This window comes from Galeopterus variegatus, unplaced genomic scaffold (assembly GCF_000696425.1).
Source record: "Galeopterus variegatus unplaced genomic scaffold, G_variegatus-3.0.2 Scaffold546, whole genome shotgun sequence".
Lineage (NCBI taxonomy): Eukaryota > Metazoa > Chordata > Mammalia > Dermoptera > Cynocephalidae > Galeopterus > Galeopterus variegatus.
In genome coordinates, this window is record NW_007726657.1 from 301,743 (window position 1) to 324,820 (window position 23,078).

General features: G+C 37.1%; 1 protein-coding gene across 2 annotated transcripts in view; it reads right to left on the minus strand.

Annotated features, from left to right (window-relative positions):
- The window catches only part of ADD3 (adducin 3 (gamma)), a 134,797-nt gene that overhangs the window by 25,848 nt on the left and 85,871 nt on the right, over nucleotides 1–23,078 (minus strand). For both annotated transcript variants that reach the window (XM_008569942.1, XM_008569943.1), the window contains exon 2: nucleotides 9,226–9,449. In XM_008569942.1, coding sequence (XP_008568164.1) covers nucleotides 9,226–9,420 — 195 coding nt within the window. In that variant the 5' untranslated portion in view covers nucleotides 9,421–9,449. The remainder of the gene's footprint in view (nucleotides 1–9,225; nucleotides 9,450–23,078) is intronic.

A 23,078-nucleotide genomic window follows, 5' to 3' on the forward strand; every position in this document is an offset into this window, starting at 1 on the left:
GAAATGATGAGAAAATGTGCTGACCCCTAACTCAGATTAAAATAGCTTGATAATCCAGGATCTCTAATAATCTACTGCTATGTAAGTTTTTAGCTTCATCTAAAAATTCATCACTACCCTCATGCTCTAGTCTCGCCTACGAGGTTTACTCAGCATTCTCTGATCATAACTTGTACTTCTCTATCCTTCCTTATTCTCAGCTTGAGCTTCTCTCTCCTCTATCTGCTCACTCGGTTTCATCTGATGGAAGTACTGGCTTCCACTGTTCCTCTTCCTAATAAATTCTTATCCTTTATTCAACACATCTTTTTTTGTTTTTGTTTTTTGGTTGTTTTGTTTTTCAACACTCATATAAAATGCCTTTTTTTTTGTCTTTTTCCATGTCCGGCAACGGTTCGCAACCCTCAGTGTCGCCCCCGTACCGGACCGGGACCGGCAACGGAATCACAACCCTCGGTGTTGCCCCCGCGCCTCGCTCAGCCAGTGAGCGGGAACCGGTCTGTATGTGGGATCTGAACCCTCGGTGGGAGCGCCGCCGCGCTTCCCAAGCGGCGCACTAGCGCAGTGCGCCACCGGGCCGGCCCAAAATGCCACCTTTTGAAGTTCCTCCTAATCACCCCAGTTAGGAGGGATCTCCATATTTCTTCTCTTCCACGCCCCACTTTAAACCCTTTTAACATTTCCCTACACTATACTCAGGGTACCTATCATATGATTGTGATTGTTTACCCATTTTTCCCACTCTACTATACCATATCTGATGACTGGGACTGTGTCTTTCACATTTCTAGATTCTCATTGAGTGTTTAGTTCAGTGCTCAATTAATAAAATAGTAAGTTAGAGTTTCTTTTCTTTCTATTTTCTTAGATATAAAGAGAGAGAGAAGAATCTGATCTCAATCTTGACTGAGTTAATGACAGCCAAGATCAATTCTGTAGGTTATTAGCTAGAAATCAGTCTTACCAGTCTATCACTTGAATGAGAAAGTTTGCCGCATAATTAGGCCTGTCCATCATCTATTGGTTGAAATTAATTTTTTTAAATAAGAAGTTCATCTTCATTGAATGTTATAAATTTTTAAAAATCATTTAATCCTTTAACTCAAACAAAATCTTACTTGAAAACTTAGTTTGTCCCCAGAGCATTATAATTTGGATAGTTCTCTCATCAAACACAGGTCAAAAAAGTACAGGGAAAAAAATCACTGTGAAATCATGGTCTCCCCTGAAGGGATGAGGGTGTGCCACAGGCCTCAACTAGGTCCCCCTTCCTCCTTCTCCCACCCTATTTCTTTCCCCATTCCCATCTCCTCCCACCCCCCAACTGCTCTGCAACATCTCAGAATGTAAAAAAATAATATTTATATTTTTTAAAAAATCACTGTGAAAAACAAAATAAGTTAGAAAGAGGGTGCCTTAAAAGCCTTATCTGAATGTCACACCCTTTTATTTTATACATTTCCTGTCAAAGTTGAGGGAACGAGACTATAAACTTTGAAGATATAAGGTATGAACAAACAAACTTCTAACAATATGAAAGATTCAGAGACTTGAGATTCATGTAGGCTAAGAGTATACTTTAAGCACACACATATTCATGCCTACTATAAACCAAAAGTAGAATTAACTACTTGAGATAACAGATCTTAAGGCTCTGTATCCACAATCAGAACTTTTGGGAGAAAGTGGCAATAGATAAAATATTTAAGATACAGTAAAGACACATTTGTTAAAAGAAACTGACCTGACACAATTATTTCAGTTACATGCTTAAAAAAAAAAAAAAAAAAAAAATCACCTAGGAAACTCAGGTGACAGAATACTACTGAATATCAGACATTGGGTATTTTAAATACCCACAATCTAGATGTTCTACTTCATAATAACTTACTAAAGAGAAAAATCGGGGCAAAGAGGAAAAAAAAATATTACAGACTTGCTGCTCCCAAGGAACCCTGCAATTATATTATTAGATCTCTCCTAAAGTGGAATTAGGAGTATAACAAGCTACTTAGAAATTCTCCATTAAGACATGTATTCATTTGCAATAGATTACCACTGGCCCTGTTGGAAGGAGGAAAAAAACCCTAAGTTTTCTTCTGGATGGTCTTTCTCCTGTATCTAAGTCTTAATTAATATGAAGCTAAAAGTTCAGATAATATTTTTCCTTGAAGCTGGTACGCAATAAAAATGTAAACAAATTTAATAAAGAATACTTGCATCTTAAACTTTCAGAGTGACCAGAAAGATCACGGTGATTTTGACAAATTATTCTAATTAAGGCACCCTGTTAACATCTAGGCCTTAATTCCAGTGACAGACTAAAATGTACATGGCTTTGAAGTTTCTCCTATCATCAAAATAAGCTTGTAGCATTAGATGTAACCCTATTAAAAAATATAAGTATGTCATATGCCTGAGCTACCACCACCTACACTGCTGTTGTCCTATTTTTCAGGATAACATTGCACACTTGTGTTAACCAGTCTAAATTGCTTTCTACGGTGGTAAGGCTTAAGAAGCCTACCAATTTTTTTCCATATTAAGCAGGCAAATTCAGTAGGAGCTTGATGGATGACATTCAAGTGTATAATGACTCAAAACCCACCCAGCTATTCATATATCCATCCCTCCATGCATTCAGAATTTACTAAATATCTGTGTGTTCAATGTGCTGTTAGTTTTTCTACTTATACGTTTATTTAACTTTGAGGCATCACTTAATTCCAGTTTGTGCTGGACACTTCATTTTGAGAAAAGGGAGTAAATTACAATATAGGGTTTCCATACACATTATATATGAGGAGTACATTAGTCAAAGAGAACGTGTGGGGGTTCTCTCTACTGCATTAATAAAATCTCAAGCTAAACTAGTTTACCCACTGGCATTTGATTTCTAAGACAAATACTTTCTTTAAAAAAATTTAAATATTACAAAATGCTGTGAAATTCCTAAAAATAAGTAATACTTAGGGGTCAGAACAAGATTCTTTGTTCTTTTATTTTCTCAGTTCAAGGCAATAAGATTCTATTATTGTTATCCAAATTCACAAATTTATATTTATACCAATATGCCTTCTGAATGGAAACTCTTCTTGGGTTGGGTTGAATTAACTTGAGCAACAGAATTTGAAGATGAATAGAATAAATATATATTTTTATTATTGAATGTCCTAAGTGGTACAGCCTAGTGGTTAAGGATGTGAGCTTTAGAGTTTAAATTCTGACTCCACCATTTAACTACATGGTAAAACCTTAGGCAAGTTATTCAGTGTCTTAAAGTTTCAGTTTATCTGTAAACTAGTGATATTAGTACTTCTTTGACTAAGTTGCTTTGAGGATTAAAGATACATACATAATAGGTGCCTGGCACATAGTAGGCACTTAACAAAAAAAAAAGTATTATACTTTGCTTTTATTAGTTTCTCTCCTGATTTCCTTTCTTCCCAAATGAACTGATAATTTTAAATAGAGGGCTTACAGATTTGTTATTTACAGACATAAATTAGTAATATCTTTGATGTTAATCTTTATTGGTTATGGATTTTGTCTAACAGAGTAAACTCCAATATTCAAAGGAGACCCACGAAAATTTTAAAAGAATTACATTGGCAGAAAAACTACAAGCTTGGGCTGAAAGGAACAAAAACAGTACAAAAGGAAAAGAGGTCTTTGGACTCTCAAAACTTCTATAAGAAGGAAGCAGGAGAGAAAAACACATAGTTGCAAACACAGGCTACATTTAAATGAAGTAAGGATGATTCAGATAGTAGAACCAAGAACCCAGAGGGCAGAGCCAAGAACCATAGAGAGTCACTCCTGGTAAGTAATAGGACTGAGTCCTCATCAAGGAACTTCCAAACACTTGCCTAGATGAATTCCACAATTGCTTTGGACCAGTGACTCCTTTGTATTACTCTATTTTCTCCATTTTGAATAGGAATGTCTACAGCAGTTATCTTATGCTGTTTCACCTGGGTGTGTGGGAAACAGATAACTTGTCTCTTTAGTTCACAGGTCAATAGGTTGAGTGGAGCTATATATACTTGAGAAGCTGTCCTTAAGAAACTATACCCTGAGGAGAATCATCTACAGCTTGACCAAATTTAGATAATAAGATCCTGAATTCAAGTGACTGTTGTAATGGGATGAGACTTTTAGAGGATATTAGGAGAAGGTGTGTATATTTTGCATGTGGAGGATGAAAAACAAATTGTGGCTAACAGGCAGATTGTGGTGCTTTTAAACTAAATTGTAACCAGAGAATGGACAATTCTGACCTCAAAAAGTAGAGTTTAATTCCTCTCCCCTTGAGTATGGGCTCAACTTTGTGACTCATTTTTAAGTAATAAATATGGTGGAAGTGACAGTGTGTGATGTCTGAGATTAGGTCACAGAAAACATTGCAGGCTCTTCTCTCTTGGATGCTTGCTCTGGAGGAGAACACTAAACAGCCTTAGAGAAAGGTCCATGTTGCAAGAAACTGTGGCCTTTGCCAACAGCCATATGAGTGATCCATTTTAAGGGTGTATCTTCCAGCCCCAGTCAAGCCTTCAGATGACAGCAACCCTGGTTGATGTACTGACGGCAACTTCATGAGGGAATCTGAGCCAGAAACACTCAGCTAAGCTGATCCTGTATTCCTAACCTACAGAAATGGTGGGACAATAAATGTGTGTTATCCTAAGCTGTCAAGTTTTGGGTAATCTGTCATTTAGCAACAGATAACTAATACAGGTCACCAAGTATTACTTCCTTTGGCAAAAAGTTTCTGTTGCATTAAAAGAAACTTGAAAACCACTGACCTAAAATACGGTAGGAAGACAAAATTTATACATCATTTTTCCAAATCTTTCAAAAACCAGATTTTAAATTCACTAGCAAAGATCTAGGGGAAAAAAAAATTATCAATCCACAAATTTTTTTTTTTTTTTTTTGTCTTTTTGTCTTTTTTGTGACCGGCTGCACCACCGCACTCGGCCATCCCTATATAGGATCCGAACCCGCGGCGGGAGCACTGCTGCGCTCCCAGCACCGCACTCTCCCGAGTGCGCCACGGGGTCAGCCCCACAATTCTTTTAAACCTCAGCCTTCTTTGTTCCTCTCTAGTAAGAAAATGAACATTCTTGTTAAGTGAATAGGTAATGACTATATGTCCACCTTTTCCCATTATTTTATTAAATTCCCCAAGGTATAAGTAAAATTGATATTTTAAAGACAATTTACAAATGAAAATATGTAAGTATAAAAAATTAATTAATGAGGAAATTATAAAACAAAAACTCTGGCATAGAAATGTAGTTTAGTACTTTTTCCATTTAAACTTTACCATTAGAATTAAATGGTCCTCTTTGGGGCACTTCCTAAAGAAATCTCAATATTAGGAGCCTTGAACAAAACCTGAACTTATGTCATCCTTTCAATTACTTTATACTATCTATTACTATAATCACGTGGTTAATTAGTTAGTTCTTAAAAGTGAGGTTTCTTTAGAGAAGGAAATAAATCTATTTTGATTCAAATAATTAATGTGCCCTTCAAGTATTCATAAACACAGAAACTCATGTTTGCAAAAAAAGTACGACACTGAACATTCACTCTCTCATCATGACTTCCCTGGTTAATCTCCTTTCCATTCAGAAAGGGTTTCTTCAAACTGGGCACCACACTTTTAAAATTCCTTAAAGCTTACATTGCTCGGGCCGGCCCGGTGGCGCACTGGATAGTGCGCCGCTTGGGAAGCGCGGCGGCGCTCCCGCCCGAGGGTTCGGATCCCACATACAGACCGGTTCCCGCTCACTGGCTGAGCGAGGCGCGGGAGCAACACCGAGGGTTGCAATCCCGTTGCCGGTCCCCGGTCCGGTACGGGGGCAACACTGAGGGTTGCGATCCGTTGCCGGACACGGAAAAAGACAAAAAAAAAAAAGCTTACATTGCTCTTATAACTTGTACTTCAATGTTTTCAAGGCCACTGGTATGGGAAAATTACTCAGAATGAAATTCCCCTTTGGTTTTAGACTCAACCTTTGTGATTAAATTCACAAAGGCACAACAAAAATGATTTACCAGGGCCACTTCAGGCAGCTTTATGCCTTGGTGCTTATAAGTTAGAAACCTAATATAACCCTAACCTGGGCATCACGTGTTTATGTGTGTTGAACTCTGCCTTAAGGGGCCCATGATCTTCATTATAAAGTTATGAATTCATTTTTCATATTAAATCAAGCTGTTCTTTCATTTTCTATCAGTTATGTGACCTGTGCAATTCCACTAAGGGTTTGCAAGAAAACTAACAAATCGCTTGAATATGATTCACAAAGTCTGGAAATTGCTATGCAGACAGAATTTTCAGCTCAAGCTGATTTTATAATCTACATTTAATTTAGTTAATTTAGTGTGTTTACACATGTGTGCCTATGTTAGGTGTATGTGACATTAGGCTGCCATATCACAGCCTTCCTCAAAAACCTTAAGTCTTCGTATGCTGCTTGAATGTCCACATGCATGGGCTGTACCTCACTTATTTCTTGGTTCCTATGACTTCAGTCATGCTTTTCTTTTACTTCACAGATGTTCATTGGGTGTCCTTGAATTCAGTAAAATCTTTTGTCTTCCTTTAATGGGGCATTATACCCAGAAAGCACACAAAGAAAATTTACACTAATCACAACACTAGTTTCTTATTAAAGCTTTGCAAATCAAATACCTAAATTAGTTGTCCATTTCTCTTTTGAAAGATTGAAAACAACTGGTCACCCCTCCTTTAACCTGAAGATAGTTGAAGATACCTCCTACCTCATTATATCAAGCTGCATTAGACTGTTTCTGTTGCTTATAACAAAATACATGAAACTGTATAATTTGTAAGAAAATGAAATTTATTGCTTACATTTTCAGAGGCTGAGAATTTCAAAGTCCAGAGAACACACCTGGTGAGGGTCTTCTTTGGTGGTGGCTTTACAGCAATGCAGGGGTCTCACATGGCAGAAAATGGCAGAGCAGAGAGAGAGAGACTCACATGCTCTCCTTTTAAAGCCCTCAGAACCATGCACCAGACAACCATTATTAATCCATTCACTACAGCATAGTCCTACAATCTAATCACCTCTTCAAGGCCCCACCTTTCAATTACCATAACAGGATTTCCCACCCTCAACAGTTACAGTGGGAATTAAGCTTCTAATATATGAACTTTGGGGGACACAATTCAATCAATCTACAGCATTCCACCTGTGGCCCCCAAAGTTCACATCCTTCTCACAGGTAAATACATTCATTCCATCCCAGAGTCTTCACTTGTTTTCTCTCAGAAGTCCAAGGCTCAAGGTCCCATCTGTGAAATCAAAACATCTACTTCCATATACAATGGTGGGACAAGCATAGGGGACATATTCCCATTCAAAAAGGGAGAAATAGGCCAAAAGAAAGGGGTAACAGGTCCTAAGCAAGTCTGAAACCCCAACAAGGCATGCATTAAATTTCAAAGCTGAAGAATCATGTACCTTGACTCCATGTTCCATGTTTTTTATATGCTGGTGTGGTGGTTAGGTCCCCAAGTCCTTGAGCAGCTCTGCTTCTATGGCTTTTCTAGACTCAGGTGATGTTTCACCTCTCATAGGCTGGCACTGCACACTGGTAGATCTATGATTCTGGGGTCTCCATGTTGGTCCCACTCCCATGGCTCCACTAAGTGTGGTGCTACTGAGGTTTTTCTGCTGCAACTCTGACCCCACGTTTCCACTCGGCATTGCTCTAGTGAAGGCTCTATGAAGTGACCTTGCCCCTGTGACAGATCTCTTCCTGGGGCTCCAGGCTTTTCATACATCCTTTGAAATCAAGGTGGAGGTTCTGAAGCCTCCATAGCTCTGGCATTCTGCGAGCCTACAGACTTAACATGACGTGGACGCCGCCAAGCTTCCAGCATTTATTTTCCAAAGCTACTGGTCCAGCCACACCTGGGGCCAATTTAGTCAGGGCTGGAGCAGCCGAAGCAGCTGTGGTACTGATGTGGGGAGCAGCACCCTGGGCAGAGAGTCTGTGGAGGGCACCTTGGGCCTGTTTGCCAAGAACATTCTGTCTCTCTAGGCCTCTGGGCCTGGAAGATGCAGCCTCCAAGATGTCTGAAATGCTTTCAAGGTCTTTTTTCCCCTTCTCCTGATAATCCCCTTCTTCTGTACTCATCTCCTTAGCAAAGTACCCCTGGGCTACACCCTTGCTTTTGTGGCCAGGCTAAACATTTTCTAATTTTTTGCCCTCTGCTTTCTTTTGAATTATAAATTCTGGCTTTACCTCATGCCTTTTCTGCCATAGTTCAGCATAGGCTTAATAATTCAGTAGCCATGCAGCTTCCTGAATGCTTTGCTGCTTAGAAATTTCTTCTGCCAAATATCCTGATTCAGTACCTTGAAGTTCCATGCTCCATAAAACTTTTGGGCATAAACAGAATGCAGCCAAGTTCCTTTCTATTTCATAGCAAGGGTGATCTTCGCCCCAGTTTCCAATAAGCCCTTTTTCATTTACATTGAGATCTTCTCAGAATCACCTTTACTGCCCAAGCCTTCTGGTCACCACCATTTAATTTAACTAGTCTCTAAAACACTCCAAACTTTCCCTTATTTTCTTGTCTTCTAAACTTTCAACAGCACCTAAGCTTTTTCTAGCCTGTTCCTCCAAATTCTTCCAGCCTCTCCTCAACACCCAGTTCGAAGCTGTTTCCACATTTTTAAGTATTTGTTATAAGTAACACCCCACTCCTGGTACCAATTTTCTGTATTAGTCCATTTCTGTTGCTTATAACAAAATACCTGGAACTGGGTAATCTGTAAGAAAACAAAATTATTGCTGAGAGTTTTGGACACTGGGAAGTCCAAAGCAGTGAACATTTAGCTGGTGAAGGCCTTGGTGGTGGTGACAGTGACCCAGGAGTCTCACATAGCAGAAATCACAGAGCAGAGAGACTCATGTGCTCTCCTTTTATAGCCCTCAGAACCATGCCCCTGACCACCATTATTAATCCATTCACTATGGCATGATCCTACAATCTAACCACCTCTTCAAGGCCCCACCTTTCAATTACCATAATAGAACTTCCCACCCTCAACAGTGAGAATTAAGCTTCTAATATATGAACTCTGGCGGACACAATTCAATCAATCCATAGCACAATGTTTCCACAGAGGAATAAAAATTATAGCCTTCTAATTAGTTCTAATTAGTTCAACTCACAGGACTTTGAAGGATCTGAGTAACTCGTTTCCTCTGCTCCATCATATTGAAGTCCTGTCGTAGATCAGGAGACATATTTCTCTCCCTAATGTATTCTGGGTCATTTTCATTGATGCGGTCAAAATATCTCTCTCTGTGAGGCATGCTGGGAGGAGGAGGAGTAGTGATCACACCTTGGCTGGCATCTGAACTCATGTTTCAAGTCTGTGGACTTCCCTTGTTATCTGCATTAATAAACACAAAGGAAGACATGATAAAATTCATTTTTAAATTCAAATTTTACATGGGTCAAGAAGAATTCTTTATATTTTGCTCTCAGAGTAACAGTTACAACTTTCCTTAAAAAGTAGTTTCTCAAAAAATATTAGAACAATTTATTTGCATAAAAATACCTTAGATTATGATACTAAGTTGGAAGTTGATATTTTCAGAGCTAATGGAAACTTATGGTTCAACCATGATGATGTCATCACCTGCCACTTGAATTTTCACAATTAGTTGAGTACTGTCAGTTGAGCTTCTCTTTTCTCTCTTGCTGATGCTTTTATGTTAGACCAAACTTTGGCCATATTTAATGACCACTACATTCTATAGTAAATGTAATTTACCAACATATGAGAGAAATGCAACTTAAAATTTTTCAAGTGATTCAACAACTTCAAGAAAATGTAAGAATTACTAAAATTGCCAGACTATACAGTTGTCCCTCGGTATCTGCAGGGTATTGATTCCAGGACCTTTCACCCACCCTCCAGCCAGAGATGCCAAAATCTTCAAATGCTCAAGTCCTTCATATAAAATGGCATAGTATTTGCATATACTCTATGCACATCCTCCCATATAATTTAAATCTTCCCTAGATTACTTATAATACCTAACATAATGTGAGTACTCTGTAAATAGTTGCTACACTATATTGTTTTCTTTTCTCTAATATTTTTTTTCTTTTTTCCAAACATTTCCAACTCACAGATACAGAGGGCCAACTGTACAGTATAACTTTAGCAGATATTACTTCAACACCAAGTAAGAGACAATAAAAAGCTATTCAGAAGCTATATGAAACAGCCATTATTCACTTAATTATCATGATCATTACTGATATTTAGGAAAACCCTTGATTTTATGCAAGAAAAACAAATTCATCTGGGCCTTGCTGCATCTGAGCACCTAACCAACTATAGTTAGAACAGCAGGGCAGTCCCTCTTCCCCAAACTATGAGCAAATGTGTTAGAAGTTGATGTAGTCATCTAGCTCAGCACTTCTCAAACTGTCTATGACAAAAGACTTTTTCCACTCTGCTGTGGACCAATATTTTTGTAAAACACAAAATAATGCATTTAGATGTCATGGCAACATAAAATTGCTATAAAAGTTTATAAATGTTTCCTGTCATATTCTGTACTTGTCACAGACTGGTAATAGTCTTCAGACTGGCACTGGACCCTGGACCACACTTTGAGTAGCACTGACCCAGCAGATAGTAACAGCACTGCTAACTAAAGGAACACTTCTTCCAACTTTTAGAATAAGTGACATAGAATAAAAGCCTTAATCAAGAGAAATGGAGACAACTGATTAGTGTAGCATTATTCTTTTGAAGTGGGTGTAGAAAATGCAAGGAGGTATGTACAATAGGGAAGAAAAGGAAACAAACAAAAAAGAAATTGTAAAGAGGGCTTTGCTTCAAACAAGTTTCTTTACAGGTAGTGACTTCCATTCAAATTCAACTATATAAATGATTTGGTAACAGAAAAACCATTATGACTAACTACAAAAAGGTCTTTATTCAGTTGCTTATTCGCCTGGTGGGGAGAAATGTTTTAATAAGGGAAGTTAAATGTAAAACATTCAAATATTCTTTTTCTAAGTATTTATACAGAAAACGGGGGAGGGGGGGTTGTTTCTGTGGACCTGCAACTGAAGATGATTTTTCAGAGCCTTAGAGTCATAGCAGAACACTTGTCTAGACAGATCCAGAAGGACATAGACAAAGGCCACCTTCTTCTTAGGGTCATGAATTCCTGATAATGCCTGGAGATATCTGCTCTCATCTTTTAAACACAGTAACCACCAGTGAGGTTACTGTACTTATTTCTAATAATAGACTTCTCAGATAGAATTAAGAAGTTCAGAGAATTGATTACCATGACCTAATAACTTAGCAAATCCATGGAGACAGAAAGCAAATTGGTGGTTGCCAGGGATTAGGGGGAAGGATAAATGGGGAGTGAATGCTTAACAGGTGATGATGGGTTGCTGTTTGCAGTGATGAAAAAGTTCTGGATCTAGATAGCAGTGATGACTGCCCATCATAGTGAATATACTTAATGCCACTGAATTGTACACTTTAAAATGGTCAATTTTATGCTATATGTATTTTACTACAATTTTTAAAAAACTCAAAATAGATCACAAGCTTAAATGTAAAATTGGAAAACTTTTAGGGAAAAACTCAGAAAATCTTCAGTATTTAGGGTGAGATTTTAAAGAGTTCCTAAACTTAACACCAAAAATATGATCCATAAAAAGAAAACTGATAAATTGGACTTCACCAAAATTTAAAATGTTTGTCTGTGAAAGATACTGTGTTAAGAAGATGAAAGGACAAGCAACAGACCATGAGAAAATATTTGTAAACCACATACCCAATAAAGGGCTAATTATATAAAATACGTAATAAACTCTCTAAACTCAAGAGTAAAAGAACCAAACAGTTTCAAACAGACATTTCAGCGGAAAGGATATATACACAGCAAATAGGCAAATAGAGGTTGATGGAGTTTGGATGTGTTGTCCCCTCCAAAACTCATGTGGAAGTCTGATCCCCAATGTGGCAGTGTTGGAAACTGATTGAGTCATGGGGGCAGATCCCTCATGAATGGATTAATGCTCTCCCTGGGGGAGGGGCGATTAATGAGCGAGTTCTCGCTCTGTTAGTTCCCACAAGAGCTGGTTGTTTAAAAGACCTGGCACCCCTCTCTCTTGCTTCCTCTCACTATGTGATCTGCTTGTACCCACTGGCTGCCTGCTGCTTTCCGCCATGAGTAGTAGCAGCCTGAGGCCTGTGCCAGATGCAGTTGTCCCAGAATCGTAAGCCAAATAAACCTCTTTTCCTTATAAATTACCCAGTCTCAGATAGTTCTGTTATAGCAACACAAATGGACTAATACAGATGTTTAAGATCATTTGTCATTAGGGAAATAAATTAAAACCACCATAAGTTAAGAGATCACTACACAAGTTTCAGAATGCCTAACATAAAAGACAGTGACAACTCTAAATGCTGGAGAGAATGCAGAGAAACTGGATCCCTCATACGTTGCCAATGGGAATGTAAATGATACAGCCACTGTGGCAAATGGTTTGGCATTTTCTTAAAAAAACAAATATGCAACTACTGTATGACCCAGCAATTGTCAACTCCTGGGCATTTTTACCACAGAGAAAGGAAAACACATTCACACAAAAATCTGTATACAAATCTTTACAGAAGCTTTATTTCTAACAGCCAAAGACTGGAAGGAAACAATCCAGACATTCTTCAACAGGTGATTGATTAAACTGTGGTATATCCATACTATGGAATATTACCGAGTAGTAAAAAGGAATGAATTATTGATACACACAACAGCTTGAATAAATCTTCAGTGAATTATGCTGGGTTGAAAAAAGCTAATCTCAAAAGATTACATACTGCATGATTTCATTTATATAATAATCTTCAAATGACAACATTACAGAAATGGGTAACAAATTAGTGGTTGCCAGGGGTTAAGGAAGGATATACTGGAGGAGGGAGATGTGCTCAGGAGGTGGGAGGTGGGTGTGGTCATAAAAGGGCAACATGAAGAATCCTTGTAGTGATGGAACTATTCTGTATTTTTACTATGGTGGCAAATACATGAACATACACATGTGATAAAATTACATAGAATTAAATACACACATATAAATGAATATGAGCAAGACTGAGAAAATCTGAGTCAGATCAGTGAATCATATCAATGTCAATATCCTGATTGTGATATTATACTATAGTTTTAAAAGATATTATCAATAAGAAAAAGAGTGAAGGGTACACTTCTCGCTATATTACTTCTTACAACTGCATGTGAATCTACAGTTATCTAAACATAAAAGAATAAAAGGCTCTTCCATAAAAGTGGAAAAAGCAAAATTGCTAGTTTTCACTTGATGACACAAGTATGTCATCAGCTCTACAGCAGGGTAAAGCTTATATTGTAGTTATCTTTAGCTATTTCCTGTACCAGAAAGTATTTTAAAGCAGTTCAGTCAATACAACTAAATTGCCTCTGAATAAAAATGCACCAAATGGTAACTGCAAAGTTTTTCTCATAGTGATCAGTCTAGAGTAGATTTAGAACATAAAATGTGGTCAATTAACAGTTTACTCAGGTTAAGGACAGAAAATATGAAACCCTCTGAGAGACTAAATAAAATACTGTAAAAAAGCATTTAATGAATACTGTTCAGATTTTAGTACTAGTCTTTATAAGGCAGACATACACCAAGTAGAAATGTTAACTCATGAGATATTTTCACTTAGTTAATATGTTCCAGGAACTTTTGCTGATTATTGGCCTAAAAAAAAATACATTCTAAAAATCTCCATGTACGTAATCTTTTCACAGGAAAGCATTGTAGTACAGAGTACTGGCCTGTTCCTTACTTCAGTGGGGAGTCATCACAGCATTTAAACAATCACACATTACTGAGCTCTTACATGCTAGTCACTGGGCTGAGGACTTTACATACATTAGTTCATTTATGCCTCATAATACTACAAGATAGGTGTTATCTCCATTTTACAGATGAGGAAATAAAGTCACTGAGAAGTAACTTGTCTCAGGTCAAATAGCTAGCAAGTGGTGGACAGGGATTTAAATTTACGTCTGTTTAACTCTGAAGCCCATGATCTTAATCACAACCTTTTCAAATGCCAATTACAGTTATTCAGCAGCACTGAGTGTTGGGAAGGTTTCATCCTGGCTCAGAAAAAGTACAATTGCCATAGCTGGGAAGTCATCATGTATCTATCATCCCTGTGTATACAGCCTCCCAAGGAGGAATGTTTTAAAGGAAATACGTGGTAGATTCTAGCCCCTCGTAAACCCTGAACAATTTGTCTTAAGCATAAATATTTCTGCTTCCAGGTGATATTTGAAACAATTCAGTCCCAGGGAGCTTTCTCATTAAAATTGACCAACCCTACTTTTAATACCACATACACACAGGCATGCTTCCTAGTACTTCAGAGCAATATAAACCAGTGCAAACCAGTATGAACTCCATTAGGGAAAAAAATTGTCTTTAAAAGTGTTCTTTGCGGGCCGGCCCGGTGGCGCACTGCTACAGTGCGCTGCTTGGGAGCGCGGCGGCGCTCCCGCCAAGGGGTCAGATCCCACATACAGACCAGTTCCCGCTCACTGGCTGAGGGTTCAGATCCCACATACAGACCGGTTCCCGCTCACTGGCTGAGCGAGGTGCGGGCGCAGCACAGAGGGTTGCGATCCCGTTGCCGGTCCCGGCCCGGTACGGGCGCGACACTGAGGGTTGCGATCCGTTGCCGGTCACGAAAAAAGACAAAAAGGAAAAAAAAAAAGTGTTCTTTGCAACATTTTCAATTTAAAGAACAAATTTTTTAAAAATATTATAAAACTTGTTGTCAACACTATGGGTTCCTCTGATATAGTCTTTGGCCGGGCAGATTAGAAACAAGATACTCAAGCATAAACACAATTCTAGTTTTAAAAATCTTATCCAAATATTTATGCAGCCGCTCTCCAACATGTATGTTTAAAGAACATTAGGTTCAAGACACAAATAGATGGAACACTCTAGAACGCTGCCTTTCAAATTTTAAAAAAATGGCAAGCCACAATAAATACATTTTATAGTGTATTCACATACAAATACATAAAATATATAACAAATAAATTCATGACATGATACACTCACTATGTGGTACATTCTGGTATTTTCTATCTTAATCTATTTCATTTTTTTAAAAAAACACTGATCAAAATTGATTCATGATCCACTAACGGACTGTGACCCACAGTTTGAAATACAGTGAGCCCCAGAAATTATGGTCAGATAAAAACAAACTGTGCGTGTGTGTGTGTGTGTGTGTACTAATGTGTGCTAGAGAGAAGAGAATAAGAAATGATTTCGTTCTCTCTCTGAGCTCCCATGTAAGTGTGAGGACATGTTATTTCTCTTTCTGTGCCTGGCTTATTTTCCTTAACATAATTTTCTCCAGGTTCATCCATGTTGCTGCGAATGGCAGAATTTCATTCTTTTTTATGGCTCAGTAGTATTCAATTGTGTATACATACCACATTTTCTGATGGACATTTAAGCTGGTTCCATATCTTGGCTATTGTAAATAGTGCTACAACAACCATGGGAGTGCAGGTTTATTGTAAATAGTGCTACAACAACCATGGGAGTGCAGGTTTCCCTTTGACATGATGATTTCCATTCCTTTGGGTATATACTCAGCAGTGGGATTGCTGGATTCTATGGTGGTAGTTTGAGAAATCTCCATACTGTTTACCATAAAGGCTGTACTAATTTACAGTCTCACCAATGGTGTAGAAGGTTCTCCTTTCTCTACATCCTTGCCAGCATTTTTCATTCTCTTTTTGATAATAGCCAGTCTAACCGGGGTGAAATAACATCTTAATGTGGTTTTGATTTGCATTTCCCTGACGATTAGTGATGTTGAGCATTTTTTCAAATACCTATTGCCCATTTGTATGTCTCCCTTTGAGAAATGTCTATTTAGCTTCTTTGCCCATTTTGTACTTGGATTTGTTTTTTTACTGTTGTTTGAGTTCCTTAAAGAAAAAAAGGGAATGAGAAACAAAGAAACAAAAAGAAACCACACACACAAAAATACGTTGAAAACTTTCATAAGGAGAAAACAGAATTGTGGTTGTTAGATGGGGTGCAGGGGAGGGGAATTAGAGAGAAATCGGTTAATGGACACAAAGAATGAGTATATTTTGTAATAACAAATATGCCAACTATCCTGATTTGATCACATATTGTGCACAAATGATAGTCAACTCTGTACCCCACAAATATATATAATCAACTGTTTCTTTCAATAAAAATAAAGAAATAATTCCTTGATCTTTTTTGAAGAAATGTTTATTGCAGGTAACAACATATTTCTCTACATATGAATATTTTAAAGACTGCACTTTTGTAGCAAATCAAATTTTTGCAAGTCTTTACAGAGTCTAGCCCAGCAAATTAGTAGCATAAGGGGCACGAATAAATTGAGACCAGAAGTACTCAGAGGGAGGAAAAAAGTTTCTGTATGCCTGCAAAGAGTTTACAACTTGCATTGAGAAACATGAGTGTAAAGAGAATTTTAAGTAGCCAGTCTCAGATAATGTTACAACTATCTTCTTACTTTAGATAGAAGGTTTTGCTGATAGCACAATGTGTGCCCATATAAAACACATGTCAATGTCACCACTGGAGAAAGATAAAAGCATTTTCAAGCTCTCTGAAGACATTATGAAGGGCTGTTTCTGATTCTATGCACAACTGAAAGCACAATTTTTTTGGTCTGAGTTTTGAAAATAAACACCTATAATACATACAGTCTAAATACAGAACCACAGGTCCACTTAAAGATAATGAGAATGATTACTTTTCTATCCAGTCCTTTAGCCATCCAATCTCGAGAAATGTTATTCACAGACAAGAATCATTTCTGCAATATTTCAGTATATTAAAAAATTTGAAAATAGAGCTAAGAAGGTTGTTCTTCTGAATCAATTAATTGATTGCCCCAAATTGAGGATCATTCTACAAAATAACTAGCCAGTACTGTTCAATAAATGTCAAGGTCATGAAAGAAAAAGACCGAAGAATTGTTCCAGATTAAAAAAAGATGGAGACTAAGGAGCCATGACAACTAAACACAACACATAATCTTGGATCAGATCCCGGACCAGGAAAAGGACAAGCAGTGAGACAATGGTGAAATCTGAATAAAATCTATAAATTTGATAACAGAATTTACATCAATGTTAACTTCCTGATACTGATAACTGAAATGTGGTTAATACATTATTATGTAAGACATTATCACTCACGGAATCTGGGTGAAGGATCGACAGGAATTCTTTTACTATTTTTGCCAATCTTTTGTAAGGATGAAATAGCTTCAAAATAAAAAAGTAAAAAAAGGCAAAAAAGAAAAAGAAAAGCCCCAACAAATTAAATACATACATATGTAAACATTAATCCAATAAAACAATCCAATCCCAACACAGTCAAAGGAAAATACCACAATTTTCAGGGCACTCGCTGAATTTTATAGTATGCTATGTTCTCTTCTCAAAGAATTTTTAATGTTTGCTCACAGGTAAGACAGGATACAAGAGAAATTTGTAAAAAAAAAAAAAACAACAACAAAAAACCCCACAAACAATATCTGAGCTACTAAACTAAAAACTAGACATATGTATTAAATTAAAGCTATATCCCCAAATCCATTCAGATTTACTAATACAAAAATGCATAAAATCCAAAGTAATAAAGGTAATATTTTATAACTTTGTTAATATATTTAAATAGTACCTGACATGTGTTTATACTATGTGTTTTGTAATGCTGCTCATAATCAAATTAACCTAAAGTGTTCACAGACTGACAAACAGGATCTAGAAACAGACCCTGGGTAAGTGTAGTAAACACTTTTGAAAAGGGAAGTAGGAAGGAATACTATACCATAAATAAAGTCCTCTCTGCTCCAATATTCTAAAGTATACCTTCAGAAGAAAAAAAAAGATTGAGCCTCTAGAATATAACACTAATGTTTATAAAGTCCATATTCTATAAATTCTTTCTAAACACCTATAGGTCACAAGTACCACAAAATTTGAAGTGATTATCTTAAGTGAATAGTAAACAAGTTAGTTCTACATCCAAGGAATCACAACCTTGCTGCTTCATGGCTTCCTATGACCTCTTGGTTCAGTGACACAACAGAGTAGAATACCCCTACTGTCATTTGAGTTCACCAACACTGCTAGTATGATGCTTGCCTACCCTGTGATCTGGTTTGCCTATACTGATTCCACTTGTTGACTTGCACCCGGGCTGTTGTATCTGCTAGATGCCTCTAGATAAGCTGGACTCTTGATTTGGGCTCTGTGGTAGATTGTTTTCGAAGACGGCCACAAGAATTCCTCCCATGCCCCTTTGCAATGCAACTTTGCAACTTATCCCATTAAGAAGTGGAGACTATTTTCCTACCCCTTGAATCTGGGTTGGCCTTGTGAATTGCTTTGACTAATAGAATATGGGATAACTGATGTTATACAATTTCCAAGGTTAGGTCTTTGAGGGTCTCGGAACTGCCGTGCCATGAAGAAGCCCATCAGGAAAATCGTGAGGAGAGTCCCAGTCGTCCAAAGAAAGCCTGGGTCCCAGCAGACCTCACCAGATACATACTCTATAGCAACATGAATGAGTCCAGGCAAAAGCAGCCAACACAACTCAGCCAACACACAGCATCATGAGAAATAATAAACTGTTTTAAGACACAAAACTTTGAGTTTGAGTTTTTGTTTTTCTACGCAGCAACAGATAACTAAAATGAAAGTTGGTGCCTAGAGGTGAATTGCGGCAATAACAAAAAGTGAAAACATGTGACATTGATTTTAGGACTGGGCAGTGGGGAGGCTATCAGGGCAGTGAGGAGATTGCTACTGGAGGCGAGAAAAAAGGCCATGTTACATGGTGACAGAACAAACTGACTACTATGTGTGAACTCGAAAATGGCAAAACATACTTTACAAATGTGGATCTGGCTAAGGAGATTTTTAGGCAGGATGCTGAAAGAGCCAGTTGAGTTTTTTTAAACTTTATTTTGATGTAATTGTATGTAGGAAATAGCATGTCCTTCACCCAGTTTCTCCCAATGGCAACACCTTGCAAAACTACATCACAATGTCACAACCAGGACACTAATGTGATACACTCAAGGAGATTATTTCCGTAACCATTAAGTATTCCTCATGTTGCCCTTTAACAACACCCCTTTCCACTCCTTCTTTAATCAGCAGCAACCACTAATCTGTTTTCTATTTCTGTAATTCTATCACTTAAAAATATTATGCAAATGAAAATATGCAATATATAACTTTGGGGACTGGCCTTTTTCACTCAACATAATTCACTGGAGATTTATAGAGGCCATTATGTGTATCAACAGTTTGTTCCTTTTTATTGCTGAGTACTATTCCATGGTATGGTTGTACCATTCTATGTTTAATCATTCACCCACTGAAGGACCTCTGGGTTATTTCCAGTTGTTGGCTATTATTATAGTAGTATTTTTCATAATAGCCAAAAAGTGGAAACAACCGAATTGTTTATCAACTGATTAACGGATGAACACAATGTGGTACACCCATAAAATGGGATGGTATATGGTAATAAAAAGAAATGAAGTACCAACACAAACTACAACATGGATGAACCTTGAAACATTGTAATAGGTGAAAGAAGCCAGTCACCAAGGACCACATAGTGTATGATTCCACTTATATGAAACGTCCAGAACAGGCAAACCCATAGAGGCAGAAAGTAGATTAGTGGTTGCCTAGGGCTGGGGGAAAATGAGAAGTGGCTGCTAAAGAGGTTTCTTTTTAGAGTAATAAAAATGTTTTAAAATGATTGTGGTGATATTTGTACAATTCTGTGAATATATTAAAAACCATTGAATTGTATACTTTAAATGGGCAAATTGTATGATATGTGAATTATATCTCCATAAGGCTATTTAGAAAAACCACTACCCCACCACCTCGGAAGCTTCTGACCACCTTGCAAGCTTGGGGATAGGGTAATCTTTGTAGTCCCCATAATGGCAGTTTACTCAACAAATGGGGGCTGAATTATTTTATCATATCACAACTCTTCCAAATCAATCTGGTTTGTGTTATTCCTCGGCTGGGAATGGCAAAAACAATCTTTTGAAAAGTTATTACTTATATGAAGTCTTTCCAAACAAAATTCTTGGCAGTTTTAACAGCTTTCTCTAGAATAAGCAAAGAGATAGCTGTAATTTCAAGTACCAGGCCTATCGTTCCACACTTAAAACAATAATCAAAGATATGCTAAGATTTCAAAGCAGCATATTTGGTTAAATAAAAATAACAACAAACACTGGTTTATTGAGTTAAGAGTTTTTCTTGATGAAAGTTACTACAAAATTGTGACAGTGTTTACAGTTCTAGAAAACAACTTAGATCTGCATAAACTATGACAAGCCACATCTTCAGATCAACCAGTGAAATTTTTATTCATTTTAAGTTCTAAAAGACATGAGGAGCTACTTTCAAATGCTAGCCAAAATTTTATATATAACTGACATGGAAATCAACAGATCTGGAAGGTCAAATTAGGCATAGATAAAAGACAAGAAAAATGGAGAAAAAAAACCAAACCCACAAACAAACCTGGCATTGAGTAGCACTAAGTAAGTAATGTAGATGGCACTTTCTAAGTGCCCTAATGAAAGAAGATTTAATTATCTCACAAAGAACTAGGATCTTATTGTATAAATTCCATGCGAGCTCTCTAGGAATATTTCAGACTAGATTCAGAGATCACATTTTACAGATGAGAGGAAACTATACTCAGAATTGCTGAGTGACTTTTCTAAAGCTACAATGCTCAAGTGTCATATGTTGCTATAAAATCATAATAATGATGTTTACTAGCATTACCACGTCATTCACAGACACTCCATGTAAAAATTCACTCCTTCAATGAAATAGGAAGAAAATATGTGCATCACACCATGTACATATATATTTTATAAATACTATTGACTGAAATAGGCTATAATGAAAGGCTAAAATTGGAGTGTTTGTAAATAGACTTAATGGTCTGTCTACATACACAGAAAAGTAGACGTATAAGTAAGGCACTTGGATAGTGGTGATCTGCTTGACCTAAATACCAAAGGAACATGTTTTCTTTAACTGTTATTAAAGATTAAGTAGTATCCACTAACATTTTACCAATATGTCAAGGATCTGCCTTTTCATTTAAATTCTTTAAAGGTTTTGAGAGAAAAATTAAGGGAACATCTAGTCCAAATTTGTTGTTTTCTAGATTAGATAACTAATGAAAGAAGTCTTAATAAATAGATGTGCCTGAGATCACACACCTAGCATCAGAGGTGATCCAAGTTCTCCTTGTCTAGGACTCTTTCCACTATACCATATCGCTTCCTCTTAATCCTTCACCTTATGTACTTCATCTTCTTTTCCATTAGTACTTACCAAAACATAAATATGATGCATAAGGACAAGGAGTATTAGAAGATGGGCAGGCCAAGAAGCTTAGAAGATATAGAATACAGAAGTTAGGTGAAGATAAATGATACCATAAAATACCATGGAACATTCCACATTATTCTGAGTTCCAAACAACAAGGAACTACATGCAGTGTAAGGGCCCTTAAACTGGCTTACATCCATCTGAAAAGAAGACCATATTGGCAGTGATCAGTATTTTGGAAGCTGTAACTGTTAACCTGACAGATGACCTCTATGTCTTAATTAGAAGCCATCAACAAAATGACACTGATTGTGCCCTGGGCAACAATAAATTATGCTCAAGTTTCATTTTTATCTCTAAAGCTTATTTAGCATCATTTTGAGATTTGTTTGGTTTTGGTTTTTGGTTTGTTTTTTGATGGCTGGCCAGCACAAGGATCAAACCCTTGGTGTTATTAGCACCACGCTCTAACCATTTAGCTTACCGACCAGCCATAAGAAACTTTTGTTTGTGTTTGGGTTTTTTGGCAGCTGGCTGGTACAGAAATCAAATCCTGGACTTTGGTGTTATGAGTACCATGTTTTAACCAACTCAGCTAAGTAGTCAGTCCTATTTAGCATCATTTTGTAAGAGTTGAGGGCCTTTATTATGAAACAATTCAAACCCCAGAAAAAATTATGTTGGGACCTAAAGAGTTACAAGTACAATATACCAACTGAATGAGTGGTGATGAAAAGTGGCCTCAGATAGGTACAAAATATAACATATATGTATACATAAATATTTCTAAACTACGTATCAGTAATTTAACATAATTTCTTTAGCAATCACAATATCCCAGCTACTGTCTTCTACATAGATTATCTCATTTAATACTCCTCACAATTCTATGAAGCAGTAACCAGTCTTCCCACTTTATAAATAAGGAAACTGACATTTAATAATTTGCCTCAGATTACCAAATGTTCTTCACCAAATGAAGAATTATTCATGGTTACAGATTTTAACAGATGTGAAGAGTTACCCAAAAAAGAATGGCTCAATGGACTGTCATTTTCTTGAGGTATATCCAGCTATTACACCCTTGATTACTGCTTTTCTTTTCAGTGGGGGGATCCTGAAAAATATATTACAGGATTTCAATTCAGCACCAAAGTAGAAATGGTAAATATTCTCAAAGTAGTAATAGAATTTGCACAAAGTTTTGTACAGCTATCAAACTGGTATAAATGTGGAGCCTTTACAGTTATTCAATAAAAGATACTGTTACTCTGAGCCTGAATTAAAAATCCAACTTAAAGTCAAGGGAAAAACACCCACAACAATAACAAAACAAACCAGTAACAGTAAAAACAACTGGTCGTGCTAAGTGTCCTGTATTTGATGGAAGTTGACAGCTGGTCAAGCATTCATTAAAAAAAGATAAAAGAAAATTGTCAATTGGTGGGCACAGCTATGAAAGTATTTTGGTTTCAATATTTGTTTAATAAATAAAAATGATAATGCT